Genomic DNA, 20,547 nt, shown 5'->3' on the forward strand with positions numbered 1-20,547 from the left:
GAGTTGATCAACGTGTACGATATTTTTCATTTCTACTGGAATGATTTACAGTTAATCCATATATTTTGGGGCATCTGCACGCGGCGAACAAATTAGCTATATTTCTAGAATATCCCATTCGTGTTCCGACTATATCTGGTCCATGGAGCCAATTTGCATTCTACGAAGCTCAATTCAATAATATCTCTGTGTCTAAATTGTGAAAACGTTGATTTAATCTTGTGGAGCTTTTTTGAGAGTAGGAAGATCCCAGTTTTGCATTCCAGGTTTTTTCGAAACAGCCATGTAAACCAAAGCTCCTCTACCTGGAATTGGCTTTACAGCTACATAGGTTCTATGATCTTCGGACCATTTTGAATGGAATTGTATAGTGGGCTGATTAACCGTGTCTTTGAATATTTCTTCTGCAGACTTCCCAGTAAATTCATCCTGACGAAGGGAAAAATTCAAAGTATTCGGTGTAATTTTTTAAATGAATCTTTCATGATTTTGAAATTGCTGTTCAAGAGGTACCGGATAATCTAAAAAAGCCAAACTGTTATCTGGATCACATAACAAATCCGGCTCCGATTCGAGGCAGCCGCGAAGGACGCCGTCTCTCAAAACTTTTACTACGTATGATAAGAAGGCATTTCTATTCTTCTTTACTTCTAAGTCTGGAGATTTAATATTGCTGACTCTGATTAGCCATTTTGTCGCTAATTGTATCTCTATATTCGGGCAGAAGTTGCCATTATGGCAAATGAGATTATGAAATATATTTCTTTATGTTATCGATTGCGTGATAAATAACCTTTTTTGTTGGCTAGGTTCTTTAGGAGAAATTTAGCTATTTTCATTTTTCTATTAAACTGCTCGTCGTACATCAGGCCGATGTCTCTCAATGACATTCTTTCCATTTTGAATAAATCTATAATTTATGCGATTTTCTTCGAGTACAAGGATATAGAGCCGGCGTAAAATTTTGCATGAAAAAGATGAAGGAATAGAAATGGTGAATCGATCTCTTTATGTAAAGAAAAATCAATTGACGAAATTCAAGTTTTTCATTTTTGAATTTGTCGCGTATTATCCAGCATGCTTTGCGCACGAGCGATTTCATATCCACAGTTGTTCCGGTGCGTCACCTCTCCCCTCCTGTTCGCGAAGTTTCCGGCGTCCACCATCTTAGCATCACGTTTGGCACGAGAGAGTCGCATATTTTCCACGGTTGTACAGCTGATTAAAGTGTTTAATTATCGGTGAAAGTTACAAAAAAGTTATCAAAAATGAGCTACGGTAGGCCACCACCTCGTATAGATGGTATGGTGTCCTTGAAGGTGGATAATCTGACGTATCGAACAACGCCGGAGGATCTGAGACGCGTGTTCGAGCGCTGTGGCGAGGTTGGGGATATTTACATTCCTCGCGATCGTTTCACCCGTGAAAGCCGAGGTTTCGCATTCGTCAGGTAATCACATATTATATTTCTACTCGGCTCTCATTCCTCTCGAAGGTTAGCTTATTCTTCGTTGTAAAACCTGTTCGCCGAGTTACGCAACTGACGTCACAGAAATACCATACCCAACGCGTAGATGGGCAGCTGTTCAAACTAAGTGACTTACCTGAGTCTAAGCTCCTGGATCTTCGATATTCTCCAACAGATGTTCGCATCGTTTCTATTTTTAACTTCGATCAAACCTTGAACTTACTTGAACTTGGCAAAATTTTGGAGCACCAGCGAGTCTCAATCAGTCAAGGAGGTAAGAGTTGGTTGAAAATTGGTTCGATTCTATCTAGATTCTACGACAAGCGAGATGCTGAAGATGCATTGGACGCTATGGATGGAAGACTTTTGGATGGCAGGGAGCTGAGAGTACAGATGGCGCGTTACGGACGACCAACATCACCCCATCGCAGCCGTGGAAGTCGTCGCCGTGGAAGGTACATTAACTTATGCTTTATGATAGATTCTTTAACTGTGATATGTTCATCAATCCGTTGGCGAAATGTTCTATTATCATAGCAAAGCTATAATAATTGTTGGAGTAGAAATCATCTATGGTTCTACTTCTGTATTTGAGGATCACATGTTGAATAACTTGTTCGAAAGGTCCTCAAGTTTTTTTCCAACTAAATTGATAAGAATTGAAATCTTTGATTCACACACGGAGCGTTATCTCCAAATATTATCATTCATTCATCAGATCACGTAGCAGTGGCAGGGACCGTAGACGTTCACGTTCCAGGTCACGGTCTAGGTCTCCCAGCCGTGATAGAGGTCGAAAGCGTTCTTACAGTCGTAGTCGCAGTCATTCCCGTTCGGACAGCAAGAGCTCCCGCGGCAAGTCACATTCTCGTAGCAAGTCGGCTGAAAGACAAAAGGATAGCCGCTCCAAATCAAGGTAAATTGAGAACTGTGGTTGTGATTTTCGAACTGGCAATATATTCTCATCAATATGTATTCAATGAATTTTATTTTGGGAAAAATATCCACTTGCCCCAAATTTATGAATCAAGATGGACCATGATGAATCTGATTTTTGACACGATCCTCTCATTTTTGTTTCCAGGGATTGAAGATGATTTGGCATGATGGGTATAGCAGGGAACTGATGGGTGCGCTCAGTTGCAAAAGCAGTAAAGCATTCTGACAAAAAATAAAGGTATTCCATTATACTCTGTACCTAAGCCACATTACCATGTTCACATCTTTCTATCATTTATATTACCTACAATGACGCACTTCAATGGGTTTGAAAGAAAACCCAGGTTAATTTTAATGTATTATACTTAGACTACTACATTATCAATGACTTGAGAAACCTTCAATTCTCAAAATTACAAAGTCAGCAGTTGATTATTGTCGCTGTCTTAGATTGCACCTTGAATTCTCTTCCGTTACTAAAAATAAAATACATTATTTGCCATCCTTTGTTGTATTGAATATTGGTCCGACTGTCTTGGCACGTTCTAACTATTTTTTGTGCAATCTAAAATAGCACGATAATAACGTATCTCGACGCCCTAGAACTACAGTTACGCGTGAATACCCTTCAGCCGTTCACATTTCTTACCTCTTATTGTATTCCGTATTTTTGTATAACAAGTTCAAAGCGATTAAAAATTCAATGCTTTCACTTGGCATTTCTGTAGTACCTCTCAATAAAAATCGCACTTGCGTTAAAGTTTCACATAAAACGGGACTTTTTAAGTTGCCTGTTTTTTCGAATTATCTGTTGAACTTTTTCGTAAAAACTGATTAACGTTCTATCCACTTGGGAACGTATACTAAATTGTGTAGTTCAATACAAATACAAATAGATTTTGTGCCAGTTTTTCGATAACAAACTCATCAATTTTTTTCGTTCATCAAATTTTCAAATATCTATAGATCCAGACTTGCCATATAATGCAGGTGTGATTAAAAAGAGTGCATTTGTTTGAAAACAGCTAGTTCACACATAAGTCCACTCCTCAATACTTTTTGGTACAAAAAATACACGATCTGAAAGAAAGATTACGTTAAAATTTAAATCTGCTATACAACTTTGGACCGATAATTGAGGATTATCCAGAGTTGAATAAACATCATGATTTTTTAAATGTAGCTAGTCGATATTGACTTGGTTTTATCTTTTCCGAGAACATACGAACTTCAACTCGCATTAGAAAGCTAGCAAGGATTATGATGTGTCCAACCGTTAAATTTAAGTTCAATGTTCTGTAGTGCGATTTACAGGTTTGTTTGTGTAAGTTTGCCATTTATAATAAAGTAAATTATGCTGCGAAGGCCGAAATTTTTGCCTGATGTTGAATCAACTAATAATCAATGTACATATATAGATCTAGCAAATTGTAATCGCCCTATCGGTATGTCACGAAAATATTATTTTCAGTGAATCTTATTATTAATGATTGGATAATTATTGTGGTTTATCAGCTAATATTCTATAACCAACTTCTCAGCAATATGAATAACAGTAATAACGTAATTTAGAATATAAATGGTTGCCTTTGTAACGTCAGAAAACGTCAACAGTTTGTCAATTTGGATACTTCTGAAATAATCTGTTCGTAATTTAAAATCTTACTTAAATCAGGACCATGTAATTATCAGACTTTCAAATTTCAATGTCGGGTTCAAAATTTATATGCTGGTATGCTTTTACATTGGATATGAGCATTTAAATAAAGGCGATTGTGATGCAGTTAATTATTTTTTCTCTTCTAACTCCAGAGGGTTACTCTGACGTGCTTTATGGTGACAAAAAAGAGAAAAAACCCCAGTTAGTTTTTACAGTATTGCACCCTCCTGTGAATCAGTTAGTGCGAATGTGATTATGTGCGGATGTTCTCTTCGTTTCATTGGAGGTTTGAATGCGGTTCTTTATGATTGGCATTTCGGCGCATACAAGTAGTGCCCGAATTAATGTTAGATACGTATATTTTTTCTGTGCACAACTCATCCATACACTATACACGTAAAACATGGTATGCTTCCCCTTATTGATGATGCATTGAAAAAAAGGATTGTCTTGACTTTTCTGACCAGTCAGATCATCATTGGTCATTGACGATTTGAATTTTAACTTTAAATCCAAGTTGATACGACACTGACTTCTTCTATACCACAGATTTGAAAATTTACCAAGAATACTCGAAGACTGTATCAAATGATAAATTTAGTTCATATTTCAATATTGTACATGTAATAGAGTCAATTACGGAAGCAGCAAAGTTATTTATTGTAACTAAGTTGTTATTTTATGGTGCCACAGGCGGTGGGAAGGAGTGGCGTGGCGAGTGTAGCTGATGATGGGGGTAGCTGAGTAAGCAGTAAGCCGAGTAGCGGGGCTGTAAGCAGTATGCAGTAGCGAGCGAGCGAGCGGTTGGTGGTCTGGTGAAAGCGAGTTCGCGACCAGTCAGGCGAGAGTGTGCGAGCGTAAGCAGTCTAGGGGTTCAGAGTGCAGACAGATATTGCAGAGAGCAATCGAGCGATGAAATTGCAGAACGCAGCCAGAACTACGCTGTGCTGTCGAAGCCGATCTTTACTCGCAGGTAGCACGAGAATCACCAGACCTCGCAAGCACCAACGCATATAACAGCAATTAATGAGCCTTTTTTCCACTTGCAGAAATAATCAGGACCTAGAGAATATTTTTATCTGTTCATGATTGAGAATTTCGTTGTTCTCAATTCATAAACTGGGAAGTTCTCTAGGTCAAGATTGTTCTTGCATGTGCATCGAAAGGTTCCGTGATTTCCATTCAATATCGAACGTTACTTGCTGTTATAGTTGATTTTTCATAAATTCTAAACAAAAGTTTACCATTGAAAATGCATGCGCCATATCAAAGGGGCGTAAATTTTAATTGGGATTGCTGATCTGTTACTTTGTGACTCTTTTACAATATGGGCTTTTTTTTTATACACATGATTTCTCAAAACTCCTTCCAACTAGAAACATATTTGAGTAAATTGCCACTACTCCGGAGCAAATGGCTTGGGTTGGGGACATTCTGTGTTTGTGTATTCAATTTCAGGTATTCAGGATATCATCGAATTTGGGTCAATGTGAAGGTAAGGTGGTAATATCAACAATACTTGACAAAAATTCTTCAAGGACTCCAAGGGATGTGGATTGTAACTGTTGGAAATGATAATAAATACGCTATTAAGTAACGTTATTCGAAGTTTTAATAACATCATAATTTTTTGACTCTTGTACATTAAGTTTCTAAAATTGAAATGAAATCTATTCGGGGGTGACTATTTTTTTACAAGCTTTTTTGTCGATTATTTCAACTCCAGTCTATTTACTACGCCTGGACGGTATTGTAATCATAATTTTTATGCCTAAGTTACTTCAGATCTGATAAGATAACGCCAGCCGTACATTATTTAAACATGAGATTTCATTACAATTGCAGATATTCATATTTCACCTATGTCTTGAGATTCCAGTACGTTTACTGATATAATTTGAACTTACGTAAGTATAAAACGTGTGCATGCGTTGCGGTAATAATAAGATTCTTAACAATGAATAACAATTGATGAGATCAACCCTCCTTATCCTTTGGTTTTACCAGGATATAGGGCTTTATAATCCTTCCTATCACATATAGAACGGCCACCAGTATATGCCCCACAAAATATATGGTACCATATAAAGTGAGCGCGTCTGCCATTTTTAATACTTGAAAAGAAAGTCCCAGATAGCACATGCAGAAAGTTTTCATGAACCATCCGAAAAAGCTCCATCCCTTTTTTGCCTGGAAATAAAAATGGAGTAACTATCTAGCTCAAAACCCCAAGATAATATTTGATCAGATAAACTCTGCTCCGCAAATCATTTAATTTACTCACCAAACTATTCTCTTCGCTATGATTATTAAATTTCACGTAAATGTCGTCCATTGGCAGGTACAAAACGATCGAACAAATCGTGTTGTAATATCCAAAGTAATATCCATGCCATAAAGCTGATAATACGAATGTGACAAGAGTCCGAAGTCCCTTGTGTGGAAATCTCCTGTACACACAATTTGCCATCCAGTATTGCGTACATGTGTTCCACATTTTCATGGCTACTCTAACGTTAGTGCAGCTTTCAACACCCCATGTGTTTATGTTGTGAACGGTTTCAAAATCGATATCCTCAGACTTTAATTTGTCTGCATTTTTGCTCCTGTTTAAAAAAGAAATGTATGTTATACATAAAATATAACTTGAATGAGTTATACGTCTTGTACATGAAAATTGTACGACCCCAATGGTCACCCTGTTAGAGATAATTTTTTTCTGTTCTTACAAACTGTCGATCGCCTGATAATTTTTCGGCCCAAGTCCAGCCACCGGGTTACTACTTTTAGGATAAGCTCCTAGTCCGGCCATAGTACAAACGCATTCGGACAGAGCCATGCCAGCGTATATTCTCATTTTAAATACATGGAATGTTGGGTAGATGTATAAAATTCGATAAAATAACGATCGCTCCATGAATTCGTCGGTCAGCATGTACTGGAAATTGAAAAATATTTCAATTTATTATTTTAGTAGGGATGAAAACTATAGATTAATTGGATCAAATATTTACCGATGCCGGATACCAGTAGTTCAAGAACAAATAAATAACGATAAAACAAGATATTCCTTTCAGTTTATCTAATGTGACTCCCCAATGGTCTGCGTACTTTGAAAATGGTCTATGAATCGAATCCCAGTATGTTCTGTACCGATAATAAGGTCCTATAAAATTCAACGAATAGATCATTTAGTTTGTACTTTGAAATATTTTTAGAGGGAAGGCAAACAACATACCATAGATCGAAAAAAGAAATTTTTATGAAAGGAGTATTAATAAAAATTCATTTTGTCCATCTATACCATTTTGTACGGCTTTACCCAATATATTCGTTGTGCGAGTCCAACGTTTATTTAAATGATATACAACAAACTATGTATTAAGATGTATTGATGCTATCGACCTGAATTGACATTTCGGATAAATTTGAAAGGTGAATGTCCGTAACGCGGTTTATTTTTGAATTCTAAAGTCTCAGCGGGAAACGGGAATATTGAAACCGAATATTAATGATTAGAATTTTGAAAATTGCAAAATAGAATTTTGAAAAAATTACAGATCATTGAGCTCTGTAACTGCTCGAGGGAAAAACATATCCATCATATTGGAAAAATTACTAGTCCTCATTAGAGTATCATCGTTCACATGGTTGTTTCATAACAGATGATAACAGTAATTTGTGCATAACGAGCGCAACGACAATTCAGAATTTGAAATTCATTGCAGTAATGATGTTGGTGCAGTGCAAGGAAATTCTATACTCGTATAAATAACTATTGTAATACTCGAGAAAAATGATATTCATGGATTTTAAATATTACCAGTCAACAGTCCGATATAGCCGAATCCGTAGTGAAAAACATCGAGAAATTGAATTTTTTCAAATGCTTCAGACTTAGCACCCCATGGATCATCTTCTGGTGCTGTAGCAGCTGAATTTATTTCAAATGCAAGTCCAACCAGTTTTAATGTCAGCATCATTTGTATCAAGTTTGTGGGTCCTGATGGCATGGTGAATCCATACCAATCAGCAAGTCGGAAAATACCGAGTAGATAAAAAAATGTAAAGCCAAAACTGGCGATGTGGCATTTTCTGAAAGTACAAAAAAATCAGTTAAGTATTTGAAAAGAATCATTTCACAAGGATCGAAACTATGATTTAAAAATTAATGCCTCGCTTATAGTATACGCACTGGGTACCATCGTCATTGCTTATGAATAGAAAATGAAAATAATGGGCTCAACTAAATCAAATAATGATTATATCTTGAAATTGAACACCCTTACTTGTAAGATATTTGTGTAATTATAAGCGCGTTAACGAAGGTAACGAAAATAGGATGAATTATTTGTGTCCCAGCGGCGATGAAAGCCACAGCAAACCCGACCAGAGTGCTGGCCCATTGCTTAGCGATGGGATCACTGATATTTCTGTATAAATGTCCGAAACCGATGCAGAATAGGAGCAATATAACGTATACTATGTCGTCCCACGACATCTTGGTCTCTAGTCTCAACGAAGCCCGACGCTCTGGGTATTCGGACTTTGTCACTCGTAACAATTGTTATCCATTCGTTAACTCGATGCAACAGAAAAAGCCACCCGGTCAATCCGAGTCGCGTAACACGACTGCATGTGCCCAGTATCAAGTATGGCGTATACCGCATTCACTACCACAGTGGAAGCCGATACTAAACTATTCACGGTATCCGCCATTCGAACAGACTTTTATCATCATTATTCTCATTATCATCGTTGGTATACCAGAGTTGTTCTGTCGACGATATGTACGCACAGTTTGTCGAATTGGAGAAAGATTCGTGAGCTCGGCTCACGTATTTTTCTTCTCGAATACACGACCAAATTCTCACAATCCACACGAGCGTGGCAGGATTTTTGTTTCTCTTTTTTTTGGATTTTCTTTGGACCGACTTATGGATTTTTGGCACGTTCAAATGGTGCAATGCCGCGGTATCACCGAAAATAGCTAAGTCGCCAGTCGGCTTGTTCCAGCCGTTGGTATTTTCCAACGATTGTACGGTGATCGCTGCTCTCACGAGTCCTTCTGCATTTGCAGTGGGTACCGAGAGATTGTGATCATCTACTCCGTTCTACGAACATTTCTGTTCGAATTTTGTTTCAGATCGGCGGTTGGTAGGATAAAAGAAAATCCGGAATTGAAATATCGATTTCTACCTCTCTATTTGATATGGAAATGAATTACTCGGGAGTTTTGAGAAATCTTTGACTTTAGTAATTCTAACGATAAGATTACAATAAGTTAGAATTTATTTATTTGCCATTTCATTATGCAATGTTATAAGAATCGAACCAGGTAATAATTGATCGTTCATTTCAGGAGGGCATGCTGTCCACTTGCCCCTTGAGAACCAGCAACCCATTCTACAGCAAAGTGTTCTGCACGCGGTGAGAAGTATTTTTTTTCATTCAATTCTACAGAATCGTTTAGCGCTAACTTCGCCCGTGTCGCCTTGTCTAATTTATGATTCCAAAATATTTTATTCGTTATTTGATAAATATGTGCGAAGAAAGAGAACCGAAAATTCAGGTATCCAGCGAACGGTATTACCTGCCAACAGAAGTTGCGACCCACAACTCGCCGAAGGACTGTTGGGTTTCTTTCCTCGGTGGGGTTTTTGATCTCACCGATCTTTGTGCCAAATGGTATGGCGATGATAAAATTAAACCGATTCTGGCGCACGCTGGAAAGGACATCAGCCACTGGTTCGATCACGAGAAAAATGATATAAAACATTATGTACATCCTGTAACCGGAGTTTCCGTACCGTATTGTCCTCATGGTCCGATTCCCGACGTTAATCCCGCTGCCCCAGCCTCCACCTGGAGACCACTTGACAGATGTCCTTGGTGGCTAGACGAGACCTACCGGATAGGAAATATCACGAGTAATCCGAGACCCTGTAAAATTATTAACGTCCTTATTGGAACCGAGACGGTGATATCGGTGAGCTTGGTTCCACAGTCACCCCAGAGGACAGTTACGAATTTACTTTCCATATTTTCTTTTTTCCTTTCGATTTACACTACCCTCCAGGTTTGCGAGGAGGACACGATCGAACGTATACAGGAACGTTGTCTGGGGATGAATGCACACGGTGCTTCTTACACGTGGAAATTTGAAGGGAAATACCTAAATTCATGCTGTACTTTGACCGAAAATGGGATACCCGATGAACGGGATCGATTCATCGCCTGCGGATTACCCGATGATTTTTATATACCCGCCCTAATGTGCTATTTCAACGACGATTTGACCGAGGCATAATACTATTGAATCGATACAGCGCTGCGTGAATTTGATTTCTATTTCGCGTAATTCAAACGCCAATTCGCGGTTGCCGCGCGTTCGACTCCGCGGTCACGCGTTCGTAGTTCGGAGTTCGCGTGTCAGATGCCGCCACCGTCCAATGCTTAGGATTTCATCCCCTATTTCGAATGCACTACGAAGATTTTTCCCAATTTATATTCATACCCGATATCGCATCGATTCGTGAATTTTTTGAAATTTTCCGAAAAAATGATTCAATTTACATTCTCTCTACAATTGAGATAGGTTTCGGATCGCAATCTTGAAACCCTGTTTGAACAAACATAGCTTTATATACCCGTATAAACCGCGGATGAAAACTAATGAAAAAACGGATGAAAGAAAAATTTTTAGACAGTTAAACCTTTATGGGTGTTCATTCTGCATAGTTTATACGCACGGCAGTATAAATCGAAGAAAACCGGACAAAGCTTAAATGTGCAGTACTCCATTACACCGAGCGCATATATATATATATATATATATATATATATATATATATATATATATATACATACATATACACCGTACATAGTGGTAAGGTCAGTGGTGTCCGGCAGACAAATTAATGGTAACGTCTCGCGATGTCATTAGTTAAGAGCAGAATCCGTAAAAACGCGCGTGGCTTACAGCTTACAGCTGACTGCTTACGAGTACAAGGTACGTACCTACGACCAACGAGGTATGTACATTGTACACATTCAGCTTATAAGAGACTCGCGCGCGGGTTCATTCGTTCCTTTCGTTATTTCGTTCCGCTTCGCTTGCGAACCGCGCCAGCATCAATTTGCATACGCGTATCGCACATACGTGTGCACCATTAAATGTGACGTATGGACTTTTCACCCTACCCCTTTACTCAGCCATCAGTTTCAATGCGTCGTGAGGCGCCATCCCTTTTATCGCTCGTAATCCATTTCCTTTGATACGACGACGGTGTGACTCACGAAAAACATTTCCATCATCGAAATGTCCGTCATTTCTTCTCTCCCGATCTCTCGAATTGTTCGCATCGGATCGATGGAATCGTGCGTGTAACGTGTATACATATGGTCGGTTAGCTATCGCCGAGCTTGCGGAGTCCGTACTAAAAATGTTTAATCAAAGGTCGTTAAATGAAAAGACCAATTAAACGGTAGGGTTTTAGTTTGACCATTAGTCGTTTTTCATCGTTGCCATCATATGTATGTGGACGTTCGCCGTCCCGTTGGATTTACTGCACCATGAACTAGCCTATATGATTATTTCAGTCGTGAAGCGAAGCTATGTACATATAGCTATATTATATTACAACCCGCGAGTTGTACAGCTGCATAGGGGAAGTTGTTTTTTTTTTCTCATCTTTTCTTTTTCGCTTTTCGTTTCATCGCGGATAGGTATAGGACGAGAGTTCAGCTTTTAGCTGTTGACTGCACAGGCGCAACGGTCATGATATCCTCATGCAGGCGAAAAACTTGGCTTGTATACCACTCGCGATCTCGACCGTACATCGAAAACCTCCTGCAATTCCATACGTACAGTATACTGTGAGGTATGTTACCCCCGCGTCCAGTGTACCTCCAACACCATAAAGGTGGTTATTGGTCAGTGGGGTAGGTATGTAGAAACTACTTTTATCGGGATCGCGTTCGACGCTTCTGCTCCCGTACTACGATGTAGAAGTATCGTATGGCTACCGCGCTTATAGCCCAGCATCTTGCAAAAGAAGATGAAGATCCGCGTCTCATTCGCAGGGCCGCCCGAAGGTCATGCACGCCCGATACGCCGCTGCCGCTGTTGCTGCTGGCTGCTGGCTGCTGGCTGCTGGCTTCAGGCCTCAGCTCGTCGATGGTTCTTAAGAGTCATGCGCTTCTTCTTCTTCTTGCGATGCGGTACAAAATACTTATAGTTATAAAACTCGATATAACCAAGCGCTCTCAACGGCTACCCAACAGCAGCAAAAGCAGCGGTTCGTCGTATATAGATATATATGTATATACAACACCGCGATCGCAACTCTAACGTAGAGAAAGACATTCCTACGGAGAGCCTAGCCGGCGCCATCAGTTCCAGATCTTCGATCGCGTTCGCGACGACCCTGTAACGGCACGAACGGAGTCGTTATATTTTCTCTCTCGGTGACTTATGACGTCGATTCTGGTCGGATTTTATGTGCTACGCGCACCGTGTGTTACACACACTACTCGCGAGCTCGATATCTTTTCGTTACCGTTCTCGATACTCCTCCGCTCGCCTCGACGGATAATCGTGTAAACGGCGACGGAATTTTCCCCTCGCTTATTATACGCGTACACAAGGTACATACGTCCACCGAAAGGGAGAATTGAAGCGACCGACCGCGATCGGTAATTCCGATGCACGCGGCATGCGAAACACGAGTCGTTGCAGTTTCGCGGACAAGGTCATTTTACGCGCGAGCCAACGCGTGCTGATGTTTACTCCGCCGCGCTTGTTCCGATATCCTCCGGTCGTCGTTGCGATTTCTCGGCTAGAAATGGCGGCGGTTTGTTCGCGATCAACTTGCGCGCACTCCGGAGTATAAAGATCTTCCACTGTATGGGGTACCTCACCTGTACCGGGCGTTAAGAGGTGTAGGTAGGTCCCCCGCGCATCCTGAGTCTCCAAGGCTAGATTAGGTCGGGTTCACTTTTACTGGTTATATTCCAGCCCTACGTAAGCTTGCGTATTTTCAAGGTATATAACGCAGCACTACGTCGAGTACAGGAGATATACGACTCTGACTTATATCCGATGCGGTTTATGGTTCTTTGCCACGTCCCCTTCGACGTACGTCCTCCTACATATTTTTTTTTTTATTTTATTATCTTATTTCGTAGGCTATTCGACAAGAGCGCATTTAAAATTTACTCCCGATGTTAACGACAGTTTTTAACAATCTGACGAAACTCCGTTACAAGAAATCTGCTCTTTTTTGGATCGTTGAAAATTGAAAATTGTCAAGTTCAGCATCCTGCGAAACTCATTTAATTAGCTTATACTATAGGTACGTACGTAGTTCGATGTTATTCGCATCCGTTTCGACGTAGGTGTGATTTTTATTCCGGATATAGTATTCGCTGACCCCTTCGCCGTGACCTTGACCCGGCGAAGGTCGTAGCGTTGGCGTTTGACTTTTTTAACTTTCGATAAACTCTGTACAAGTACGTACCTTGCAAGTTATCGGGATGCTCCGAATGGCGAAGGGGGGAGAGAAAGCGGGGGACAACGCGTCTCGTGCTTAATTGGCTTCGGTGTATTTTCAAGTAACCAGTGTTCGGCAGGATGTCCACCTTATCGAAGAATCGCTAAGTCATACGTTTTTCGCGCTCACTTTCTTGCCATTTTATAAAGTTTCTTTTTATTCGGGGTCGTCGTCTCAATGATTATATCCACGCTGGTATAAATATAATACTAATTATCGGATAAAAACTGACATTCTTAATCAAGATTTTTAGATCCAGATTGGTCTTCCGCATGCGTAGATCAATCCCTCTTCTTGGACGACTTCGTTGTCTCGTTCGCGTTGAAAATTTTTTTGAGAATCATGAAAATCGTCAGCTTAGCGACGTAAAAAGTCAGCAGGATTATCGCCATCGTGAAAGCGTAAACGTCTATTAATTCCACCTGCCACCAGGTCAGTTTCACAGCTGGAGATCGTAGGGAATCTCCTCCATGTTTCAGGATATACTCGATCCAAAATACGCTCGTTTCTCTCGGACTTTTTGGTCGATCCAGAAATTCTTTCGATAACTTGATCATGTTGTTCCTGCGAATCGAGTCATTGACGAGTTTATCCGGTGAAATTCATGCATATTTCAATCATCAAATAGATCAGATACTCACTTGTATTTCGTGTCGTGAACGACGCTTTTTACCGCTTCAATAATTTTGTCTGCCGTCAATTTTTCGTGATCGAGTCTCACCGCGATTCCTCTGTGCACAGCTGCGTCTATGTTACTGAATTGATCGGCGAATAATGGCACACCTATTAACGGCACGGCGTACCTAAGTGACTCCAAACATCCTCCCAATCCACCGTGCGTTATGAACGCTCGTATATTTTTGTGCTCTGAGGGTAAATTTGTTAATAGCGATTAATATGGTTGGGCGGAATGTTATTTATTTATTTATTTGTTTTTTTTCGTTAATTTCGACTCACTCAAAACTTGAATTTGCGGCGCCCAGCGAAGGGTTAAAACATTTTTCGGAAGACCTGGTGGTAATTCATGGGGATTAGCGATTTTCACCAAAACATTGAGCGGTGCGATTTTGTCGAATGCCTCGTACATCTCGGTGATAATCGGTTTTGGAAATGATTCAATTTTCACCATCGAACCGAAGGACATGTAGACGAAACCGTCCTCGCTTTCGTCCAACCAATTTTTCAAATTCTGTAAAAATTATCTCGCGTGAAGCAAAAGGAAAAAAAAAAAACAAAAAAAACATTAAATAATTCCGTTCGCGATCGTCATAAATTAACGTAATCGTAGCTTACCACCGGCAGTGCGGGTTTCTCGTCGTCCCGCATGTGAATACCGCTAATTGGAACGACGGCTGGAGTTAAAGGTCTGATCCCGTGAAAAATGTGGTGCGAGTTTATCAGCAAGAGGGATATGTCCCGAGCAAGAACGTCGACGTCCGGCATTTCGCTTCCGAAATATTTTTTCACTATGGAATTTTGCTTCCGCGTGTGATACCGCATTTCCATTCCGATCATGATTGTGCCAATGGTGTTTTTGAGCCGTTGCCAAAATGTCGAGTCAAATATCGGTTGCTCCGATATCTCGAATACGATCGCTGGATTCAGAGGATTGCCCAGAGCTTCGTTTGCCAGGAGCATCGGTGACCCCGAACCGAGTGCGATTATCGGAATATCGAGGTGTCTCCCGAACGCGAAGTAACAGTTTGCCACGAAGAACTGTGGAGAAATTTCAGGGATAAAAAAAACGTGATTTCGATGATCGAAATTCGGAGGTGAAGATTTTTTCCATTCACCTCCACGATAACGAGATCGTACGGTGGATCCTTCGGCGGATTTTCAATCAATTTTTTCAGCCCGCTTTGTTCCATCATATCGCACACGGCGATTCCCCCGAACTGCATTCCGGCAGACGCCGAATTTCTAGTTATCTTCGCCATCGTATCGTAGTCCAAGTTATTCACGAACACCAGACTCGTTTCCGACTCTAAATTCACTACGTCCGTGTAATTCGGGTACGGTTTTTTCCGGGGAAAGTGACTGACCACGTCTACCTGGTGTCCGGCGTCCGCGAGACTTTTCATCACCTCGGTAAACACATTGAAGTGACTGATGGCCGGGAGGGGAAACAATCCTAAAATACGCGCCCCCTTCGCGTCTCTCGCAAAACACATCACGTATACGAAAAATAATTGCCAAAACTTTGATCTCATTTTCAATTTCATTGCAATTACAAACCACCCGACCGTACGATTGTCGATTTATCGTAACAATATCTCGCTAAGTAAATTGAGAAATATGCGCTCAGTCGTGTCTCTTGGCGCACCGAAATAATTTTCTCGTCAAAGTAATGTTCGATGAATTTTTGGGTATTCGCTCTCTACGCAGGTCTCTCTACGCTATCTCAATGTATCGCCACGAGCTATCGTTCTAAATTTAGAAAGATTTTATCTCGTTTTTACATCAACTATACACTAACACTCTATTCTGCCGCAATTTTTGTCAGCGTTAACATTGCAAAAATTTTCAGCAGCACGCGCGTTCAAGCACATAGACAAAGTTTCGCGAATAGTTCAATCGTGACGTTGAGGTTTCGCGTCATCTATTTTTTTTTTTTTTTTTCTCTTTTTTTCTCTCAATTCTCACTCGTCCTCCTCATCCCAGTTCCCTCCTTCGTCGCGATAAATAAATTTTACTCTTCGAACGCTTTCTTCAGACTCTCTGAAATTTTTTCTCACCCCACTTCTACGGGGGGTCATCGCATCGATTCGAGTGACGGGCGAAGACGCCGATTATAGGCGAATTGAAGATCGTCGGGGGGTCGGGCGTCGGTAATGTAATTGTGACGCAGCGAAATTTTATTCGCTTCCTCTTATCCATATGTACGTAAAAGTGGTCGATCGTGTACACGCGATATTATTACGTACGTAGCTACATACCCACGCGGTATCAGCGTTCACCCCCTACTTCGCGCGACAATACGCGCGTGCGAAATGATTGATCGGGCAATTAGGCGTGGATCGTTGCAGTCTGCGGGCGTATTATACCGTGTGTGTGTTTCGTATTTCGTACGCGTGTACTTTATCGTACACGCGCAACGTCGGATATCGCTCCTTCGAGCTTCGGAGCGTCGGAACGAACTTACTACGTAACTTTAGAAGAAAAAAAAAAAAAAACCCGGTTGGCTGCCGCTGATGCTCCTGCCGCGTCCGCAGTGGTCCTGCGGGGCACACGCGGATTCTCGTATTATTATTATTATTATTGTACACCGCATCGCCGGGGGCATTTTCAGACTCCGGCAGCTCCCCGGCTCACCTCGGATCATAAAAGCTCCCGTAAATGGCGAGCGTATTCCGTGGCCACGCGATAACGCGAGAAACAGATCAGTAGGTATATATATATATATATATGTGTGTAATACACGTATCTCGTAGAGGTATTTACGTACCGGGCGTATGTAGGTATAAAGTTAAAAGCATTACGTACTCTCTAGGTTCACCTCGAGTATTCGCGTAAATCGATTTTGCTATTAGGTTCAAACTACGCGCGCTCTATAAACCATTATACATACCTTGAGGTGAATCGCGAAATAACCGCGAGACGATTAACCAAATGTGAAAGCAACAACGCACCGCCGCGATACAATTACCTACGCGTATAATAGGTTGTGCACCGAGGCAAAATAGAACAAAGATGTTTCCAGTTCGTTGTTTTTTTTATTTTTTTTATTTTTTTTTTCATATGAAAATTTTTTCTTCTTCCTCGCGAACTGGATCAACGATGCGGGAAACGCGGTCAATGTAAAATGCAAAATTTCATCGATCGCTAGTTATACGATAAAGAATACGGTCGCGTGCTGTAAGTTTTTTTTTTTTTTTTTTTTTCACACGTACAAAATAAACCATCTCGAGTATATCAACCGGCCTTTAATCTACCGCGGTATAAACTCTGCTGCTTTAATCTGGTTATTAATTGTTTTACATGCTTCGTTGACGGGTTATTGTTATTATTCGACGTTAGTTAGCTACTCTGTAATTACCGGTGTGTATACATATGTATATATACAACCCTGTGTGTGCAACGACTTGTCTTTACTACCAACGGGAGAAATCTGATGCTGCGGTTATTGAGCGAAAATTATATACCTTGTGTGTAAGAAAATTGAAATAAAACTGCACCCAAATTGTTCCCGAACTTATGAAATATATATAGATAGATAATACGGATGGGTGAAAATTTTAGATTCGTAACAGAAAAAAAATATATGAGCTACACATGGATGTGAATAACGTGTGTACATCAATCATACGTGCGAAGATCGGCCGCTTTCTCTCGCATCCTAGATGAAATTTTTGATTCGACGTCTTTCAGAATTGAAACGTGAGAATATATAGATATATACACACGTGTAAGTTTATTTGTTTATATTTATTTGGTTACGAGCACGCGAAGTGCAGTAGGTTGAAAATCAGCGGTGCATATCTCAAGGAAGTAATCTATCTTTAGAGACTCAGAAATGGGTTCGGTATACGTCTGATGATACCTAGCCCCGAGAGAGGTAATCAATTATTCTCATATAATGTGTAGTTAGTCGATTATAAAACCACTTCTATTTTATCCTAGACTTTTACGGTCAACGAGCTACCACCAGATGAGATCAATTTCTGCATATACCCGCCGGGTCCACCCCACCCCCCCACACTTCGACGCGACTCTCGCGAACGTCGCGAAATATCAAAATTATCGAACGCGCGAAATAAAATTAGAAAAAAAAAAAAAAAATCGTCGACTCTAACGCGTATCGATTAATGCCACTAATTAAGTTCTCCGATCTCCGCGACGTCGTGAATTTCCGGATATTATAAAACTCGTCGTTCTTCCGCAATGATTTGATGTTTTTTTTCCACGTCGTGCAATACTGTTGTAGCAATTTTCAATTTTCATCTGACCGAAACGTACCGGCATTATATCGTTTTTCTAACGTACGATTATTGCCATTTATTTTTATCGTGCGTTATGGGATTTACTTAGAAGTGTAGAAAAAATACGGTACAATTTAACTGCAGTTACTCATGCGGAATGAAACGAAAGACTGTGATCGTCGTAAAATGGTCCTTCTCATAATCTTCTCGCGGTTTAAATCAGTAATCATCCCGACTGACTGAGTGACGTCTATTTATGCAGCGTCACAGCGAGCTTCTGTCAGTAGAAGTCCCGCGTGCCGTTTTATTATTTGATCACCATAGCTATATACTTCTGATGCTGATGCTGCCGTTACTGCTGCAGTTAGTGATATTAATGAACCACTTACTTCGAACTTGTACAGTAGCGTACAGGGATCAAAATTATACTACGGCTCAAACGGTCGGTAGACTATAAATATGTTTTTTTTTTTCTTTCTATTTCTTACTTTTTTTCTTTAACACAGTTAATGAAGACGAGGGCGTGGGAGAGTCTCTTCGTTTGATATCAAACATCACGAATCAATCTGTGACGAATTGTAACATTAGTCATATTTTTATCTCCGAATCAAACTGAGTTTATGTGTACGTAATTTTTCATTCGGAAATGTCGTTCGTCGCGAAGGTTCGATTTTTACGTGCTTCGGACCCTTACCCTCTCTCCGTCCTCCTCCTTCCTCTTTCAATCCTCATCATTGCGGCGGATTATTTGCCTGGTAATTTCAATCGCCAATTGGCATCAAATCGATCGGCACGAACCGTCGCTAATCGAAGCCATCAGGAGTCACGCATGAACTCCGATACAAGTGTAAAGAGAAGAAGAAGAAAAAGAAGAAGAAGAAAAAAAAAAGAAACGGAGAAGAAAAAAATTCAAGAACCAAATTGAAATTACAATCGAGTAATGAAAATATGCGTGAATCGATTCGTCGGTAGCCGCTCGCCATTAGGGATCTGTACACATATGCATTTTCTAGCTCCGATTCGTTCTCAATTTTTTTTTTTTTTTTTTTCATCTTTTCTCTCCATTTTACTCGGTGTACGCGATCATAATTTTGTCGAGCATTGTTACACGGAGTTTATATTATACGTAACTTGAATCGCGTGTAAGCCTAATGAATGAATATCGGGTATAGAGTGCCTCGAGGAAAGAATGTCTTCCTGGGAGAACCGAGAGTTGCGGTATACACACGTTGCTCGTAGAATAATCGGGGTCATATGACACCCCGGCGCCGTGGCGACTTCGTCGCCAGCTCTAGGAAACGACTTATTGAAACGTGACTTTATACACCGCTCGAAGATCATTCCACGGAAAAAATTCACTTCACCTTACACCTCATACGTATACCTAACCCCGTAGCAAAAAAGGGCCTACGAGATTCGATGATTCAAACAGCACAGTCGCCGTATTATTATGTGTATATACGAGGAATTGTGTCTCCTCTAGATATCTCGCTCTCGCTGCTGCTTTTATCATATTTATTTCTTCTTTTTCTTTTTTACTTTTTTTTGTTTTTTTTCTTTTTTGAAACTTCAAACAAGTTCACACAGTTACACAACGGTAGTTGATGGATTTTTCCTATCAGCTGTCAGATTAAATTACGGATCATGTCCCATTGATTTTCTTATTCCTAATTCGGTTGTTCTTTTTCTAATTACTGCGGATCGGGGTAAAATTGTGCATTATGTTGGGCAATTTTCGTTACAGCGTGAAAAATTTGCTCAACTTTTTACCAAATATGGTAAAGTACATTCATTCGGAGGATAGGATACACGCCAATGCCAAGGTTATGAAAGTTACGGTTCTCGGTGCAGCGGGGAGAACAGGTGGGTTTTTCAGGAAAAGGAAGGATTTTATCGATCGATTGATAATTTTCAACGAAATATCAGGGAAACTTCTTTCTCTGCTATTGAAACGTTCGAATATCGTGGACGAACTTGCGGTCTACGACGCCCTTCCCATGGACAGTC

The 20,547-nt window shown here is 40.4% G+C and overlaps 6 protein-coding genes across 6 annotated transcripts in view; 3 read left to right on the plus strand and 3 right to left on the minus strand.

Moving 5' to 3' along the window:
* Window positions 1–141: 141 nt before the first annotated feature.
* Window positions 142–1,012, minus strand: LOC105687623. The gene is made up of 3 exons (XM_048654305.1): window positions 794–1,012; window positions 514–710; window positions 142–462 (listed from the first exon to the last, which is right to left on the minus strand). The coding sequence occupies exons 1-3, from the start codon at window positions 897–899 to the stop codon at window positions 214–216; spliced, it is 552 nt and encodes a 183-aa protein (XP_048510262.1). The 5' UTR covers window positions 900–1,012; the 3' UTR covers window positions 142–213.
* A 126-nt stretch (window positions 1,013–1,138) lies between these two features.
* LOC105687653 (serine/arginine-rich splicing factor 2) lies at window positions 1,139–4,195 on the plus strand. Its single transcript, XM_012403461.3, has 4 exons — window positions 1,139–1,450; window positions 1,780–1,923; window positions 2,187–2,384; window positions 2,553–4,195. Exons 1-4 carry the CDS (start codon window positions 1,269–1,271, stop codon window positions 2,557–2,559), a joined length of 531 nt encoding a protein of 176 aa, XP_012258884.1. The 5' UTR covers window positions 1,139–1,268; the 3' UTR covers window positions 2,560–4,195.
* Window positions 2,553–20,547, plus strand: part of LOC105687654 (serine/threonine-protein kinase 17A-like) — a 194,651-nt gene continuing 176,656 nt past the window's right edge. Inside the window, exons 1-3 of the mRNA XM_048654096.1 lie at window positions 2,553–2,645; window positions 4,761–5,040; window positions 9,430–9,497. Coding sequence (XP_048510053.1) covers window positions 4,980–5,040; window positions 9,430–9,497 — 129 coding nt within the window. The 5' untranslated portion in view covers window positions 2,553–2,645; window positions 4,761–4,979. The remainder of the gene's footprint in view (window positions 2,646–4,760; window positions 5,041–9,429; window positions 9,498–20,547) is intronic.
* LOC105687652 (lysophospholipid acyltransferase 7) lies at window positions 5,662–8,959 on the minus strand. Its single transcript, XM_012403460.3, has 6 exons — window positions 8,357–8,959; window positions 7,891–8,162; window positions 7,082–7,233; window positions 6,797–7,005; window positions 6,352–6,673; window positions 5,662–6,257 (listed from the first exon to the last, which is right to left on the minus strand). Exons 1-6 carry the CDS (start codon window positions 8,566–8,568, stop codon window positions 6,045–6,047), a joined length of 1,380 nt encoding a protein of 459 aa, XP_012258883.1. The 5' UTR covers window positions 8,569–8,959; the 3' UTR covers window positions 5,662–6,044.
* Window positions 9,504–10,658, plus strand: LOC105687624 (cytochrome b5 domain-containing protein 1). The gene has a single exon (XM_048654099.1). It carries the CDS (start codon window positions 9,574–9,576, stop codon window positions 10,375–10,377), a length of 804 nt encoding a protein of 267 aa, XP_048510056.1. The 5' UTR covers window positions 9,504–9,573; the 3' UTR covers window positions 10,378–10,658.
* LOC105687625 (UDP-glucosyltransferase 2-like) lies at window positions 13,652–18,243 on the minus strand. The gene is made up of 5 exons (XM_012403415.3): window positions 15,415–18,243; window positions 14,915–15,337; window positions 14,579–14,810; window positions 14,263–14,488; window positions 13,652–14,185 (listed from the first exon to the last, which is right to left on the minus strand). The coding sequence occupies exons 1-5, from the start codon at window positions 15,841–15,843 to the stop codon at window positions 13,903–13,905; spliced, it is 1,593 nt and encodes a 530-aa protein (XP_012258838.3). The 5' UTR covers window positions 15,844–18,243; the 3' UTR covers window positions 13,652–13,902.

The sequence above is a fragment of the Athalia rosae genome, chromosome 4 (genome assembly GCF_917208135.1).
Source record: "Athalia rosae chromosome 4, iyAthRosa1.1, whole genome shotgun sequence".
Lineage (NCBI taxonomy): Eukaryota > Metazoa > Arthropoda > Insecta > Hymenoptera > Athaliidae > Athalia > Athalia rosae.

Coding starts and splice junctions, on each gene's coding strand:
- LOC105687652 (XM_012403460.3), bottom strand. CDS start 8,568: ATGTCGTGGGACGACATAGTATACGTTATATTGCTCCTATTCTGCATC. Junction 7,234..7,890: donor CTATATCGGACTGTTGACTG/GTAATATTTAAA, acceptor TGAATTTTATAG/GACCTTATTATCGGTACAGA. Junction 6,674..6,796: donor TATCAGGCGATCGACAGTTT/GTAAGAACAGAA, acceptor TTTTTTAAACAG/GAGCAAAAATGCAGACAAAT.
- LOC105687653 (XM_012403461.3), top strand. CDS start 1,269: ATGAGCTACGGTAGGCCACCACCTCGTATAGATGGTATGGTGTCCTTG. Junction 1,451..1,779: donor CGAGGTTTCGCATTCGTCAG/GTAATCACATAT, acceptor GATTCTATCTAG/ATTCTACGACAAGCGAGATG. Junction 1,924..2,186: donor GGAAGTCGTCGCCGTGGAAG/GTACATTAACTT, acceptor TTCATTCATCAG/ATCACGTAGCAGTGGCAGGG.
- LOC105687623 (XM_048654305.1), bottom strand. CDS start 899: ATGGAAAGAATGTCATTGAGAGACATCGGCCTGATGTACGACGAGCAG. Junction 711..793: donor GAACCTAGCCAACAAAAAAG/GTTATTTATCAC, acceptor GCCCGAATATAG/AGATACAATTAGCGACAAAA. Junction 463..513: donor TGGCTTTTTTAGATTATCCG/GTACCTCTTGAA, acceptor ATTTAAAAAATT/ACACCGAATACTTTGAATTT.
- LOC105687624 (XM_048654099.1), top strand. CDS start 9,574: ATGATTCCAAAATATTTTATTCGTTATTTGATAAATATGTGCGAAGAA.
- LOC105687625 (XM_012403415.3), bottom strand. CDS start 15,843: ATGAAATTGAAAATGAGATCAAAGTTTTGGCAATTATTTTTCGTATAC. Junction 15,338..15,414: donor ACGATCTCGTTATCGTGGAG/GTGAATGGAAAA, acceptor ATTTCTCCACAG/TTCTTCGTGGCAAACTGTTA. Junction 14,811..14,914: donor AGAAACCCGCACTGCCGGTG/GTAAGCTACGAT, acceptor TAATTTTTACAG/AATTTGAAAAATTGGTTGGA.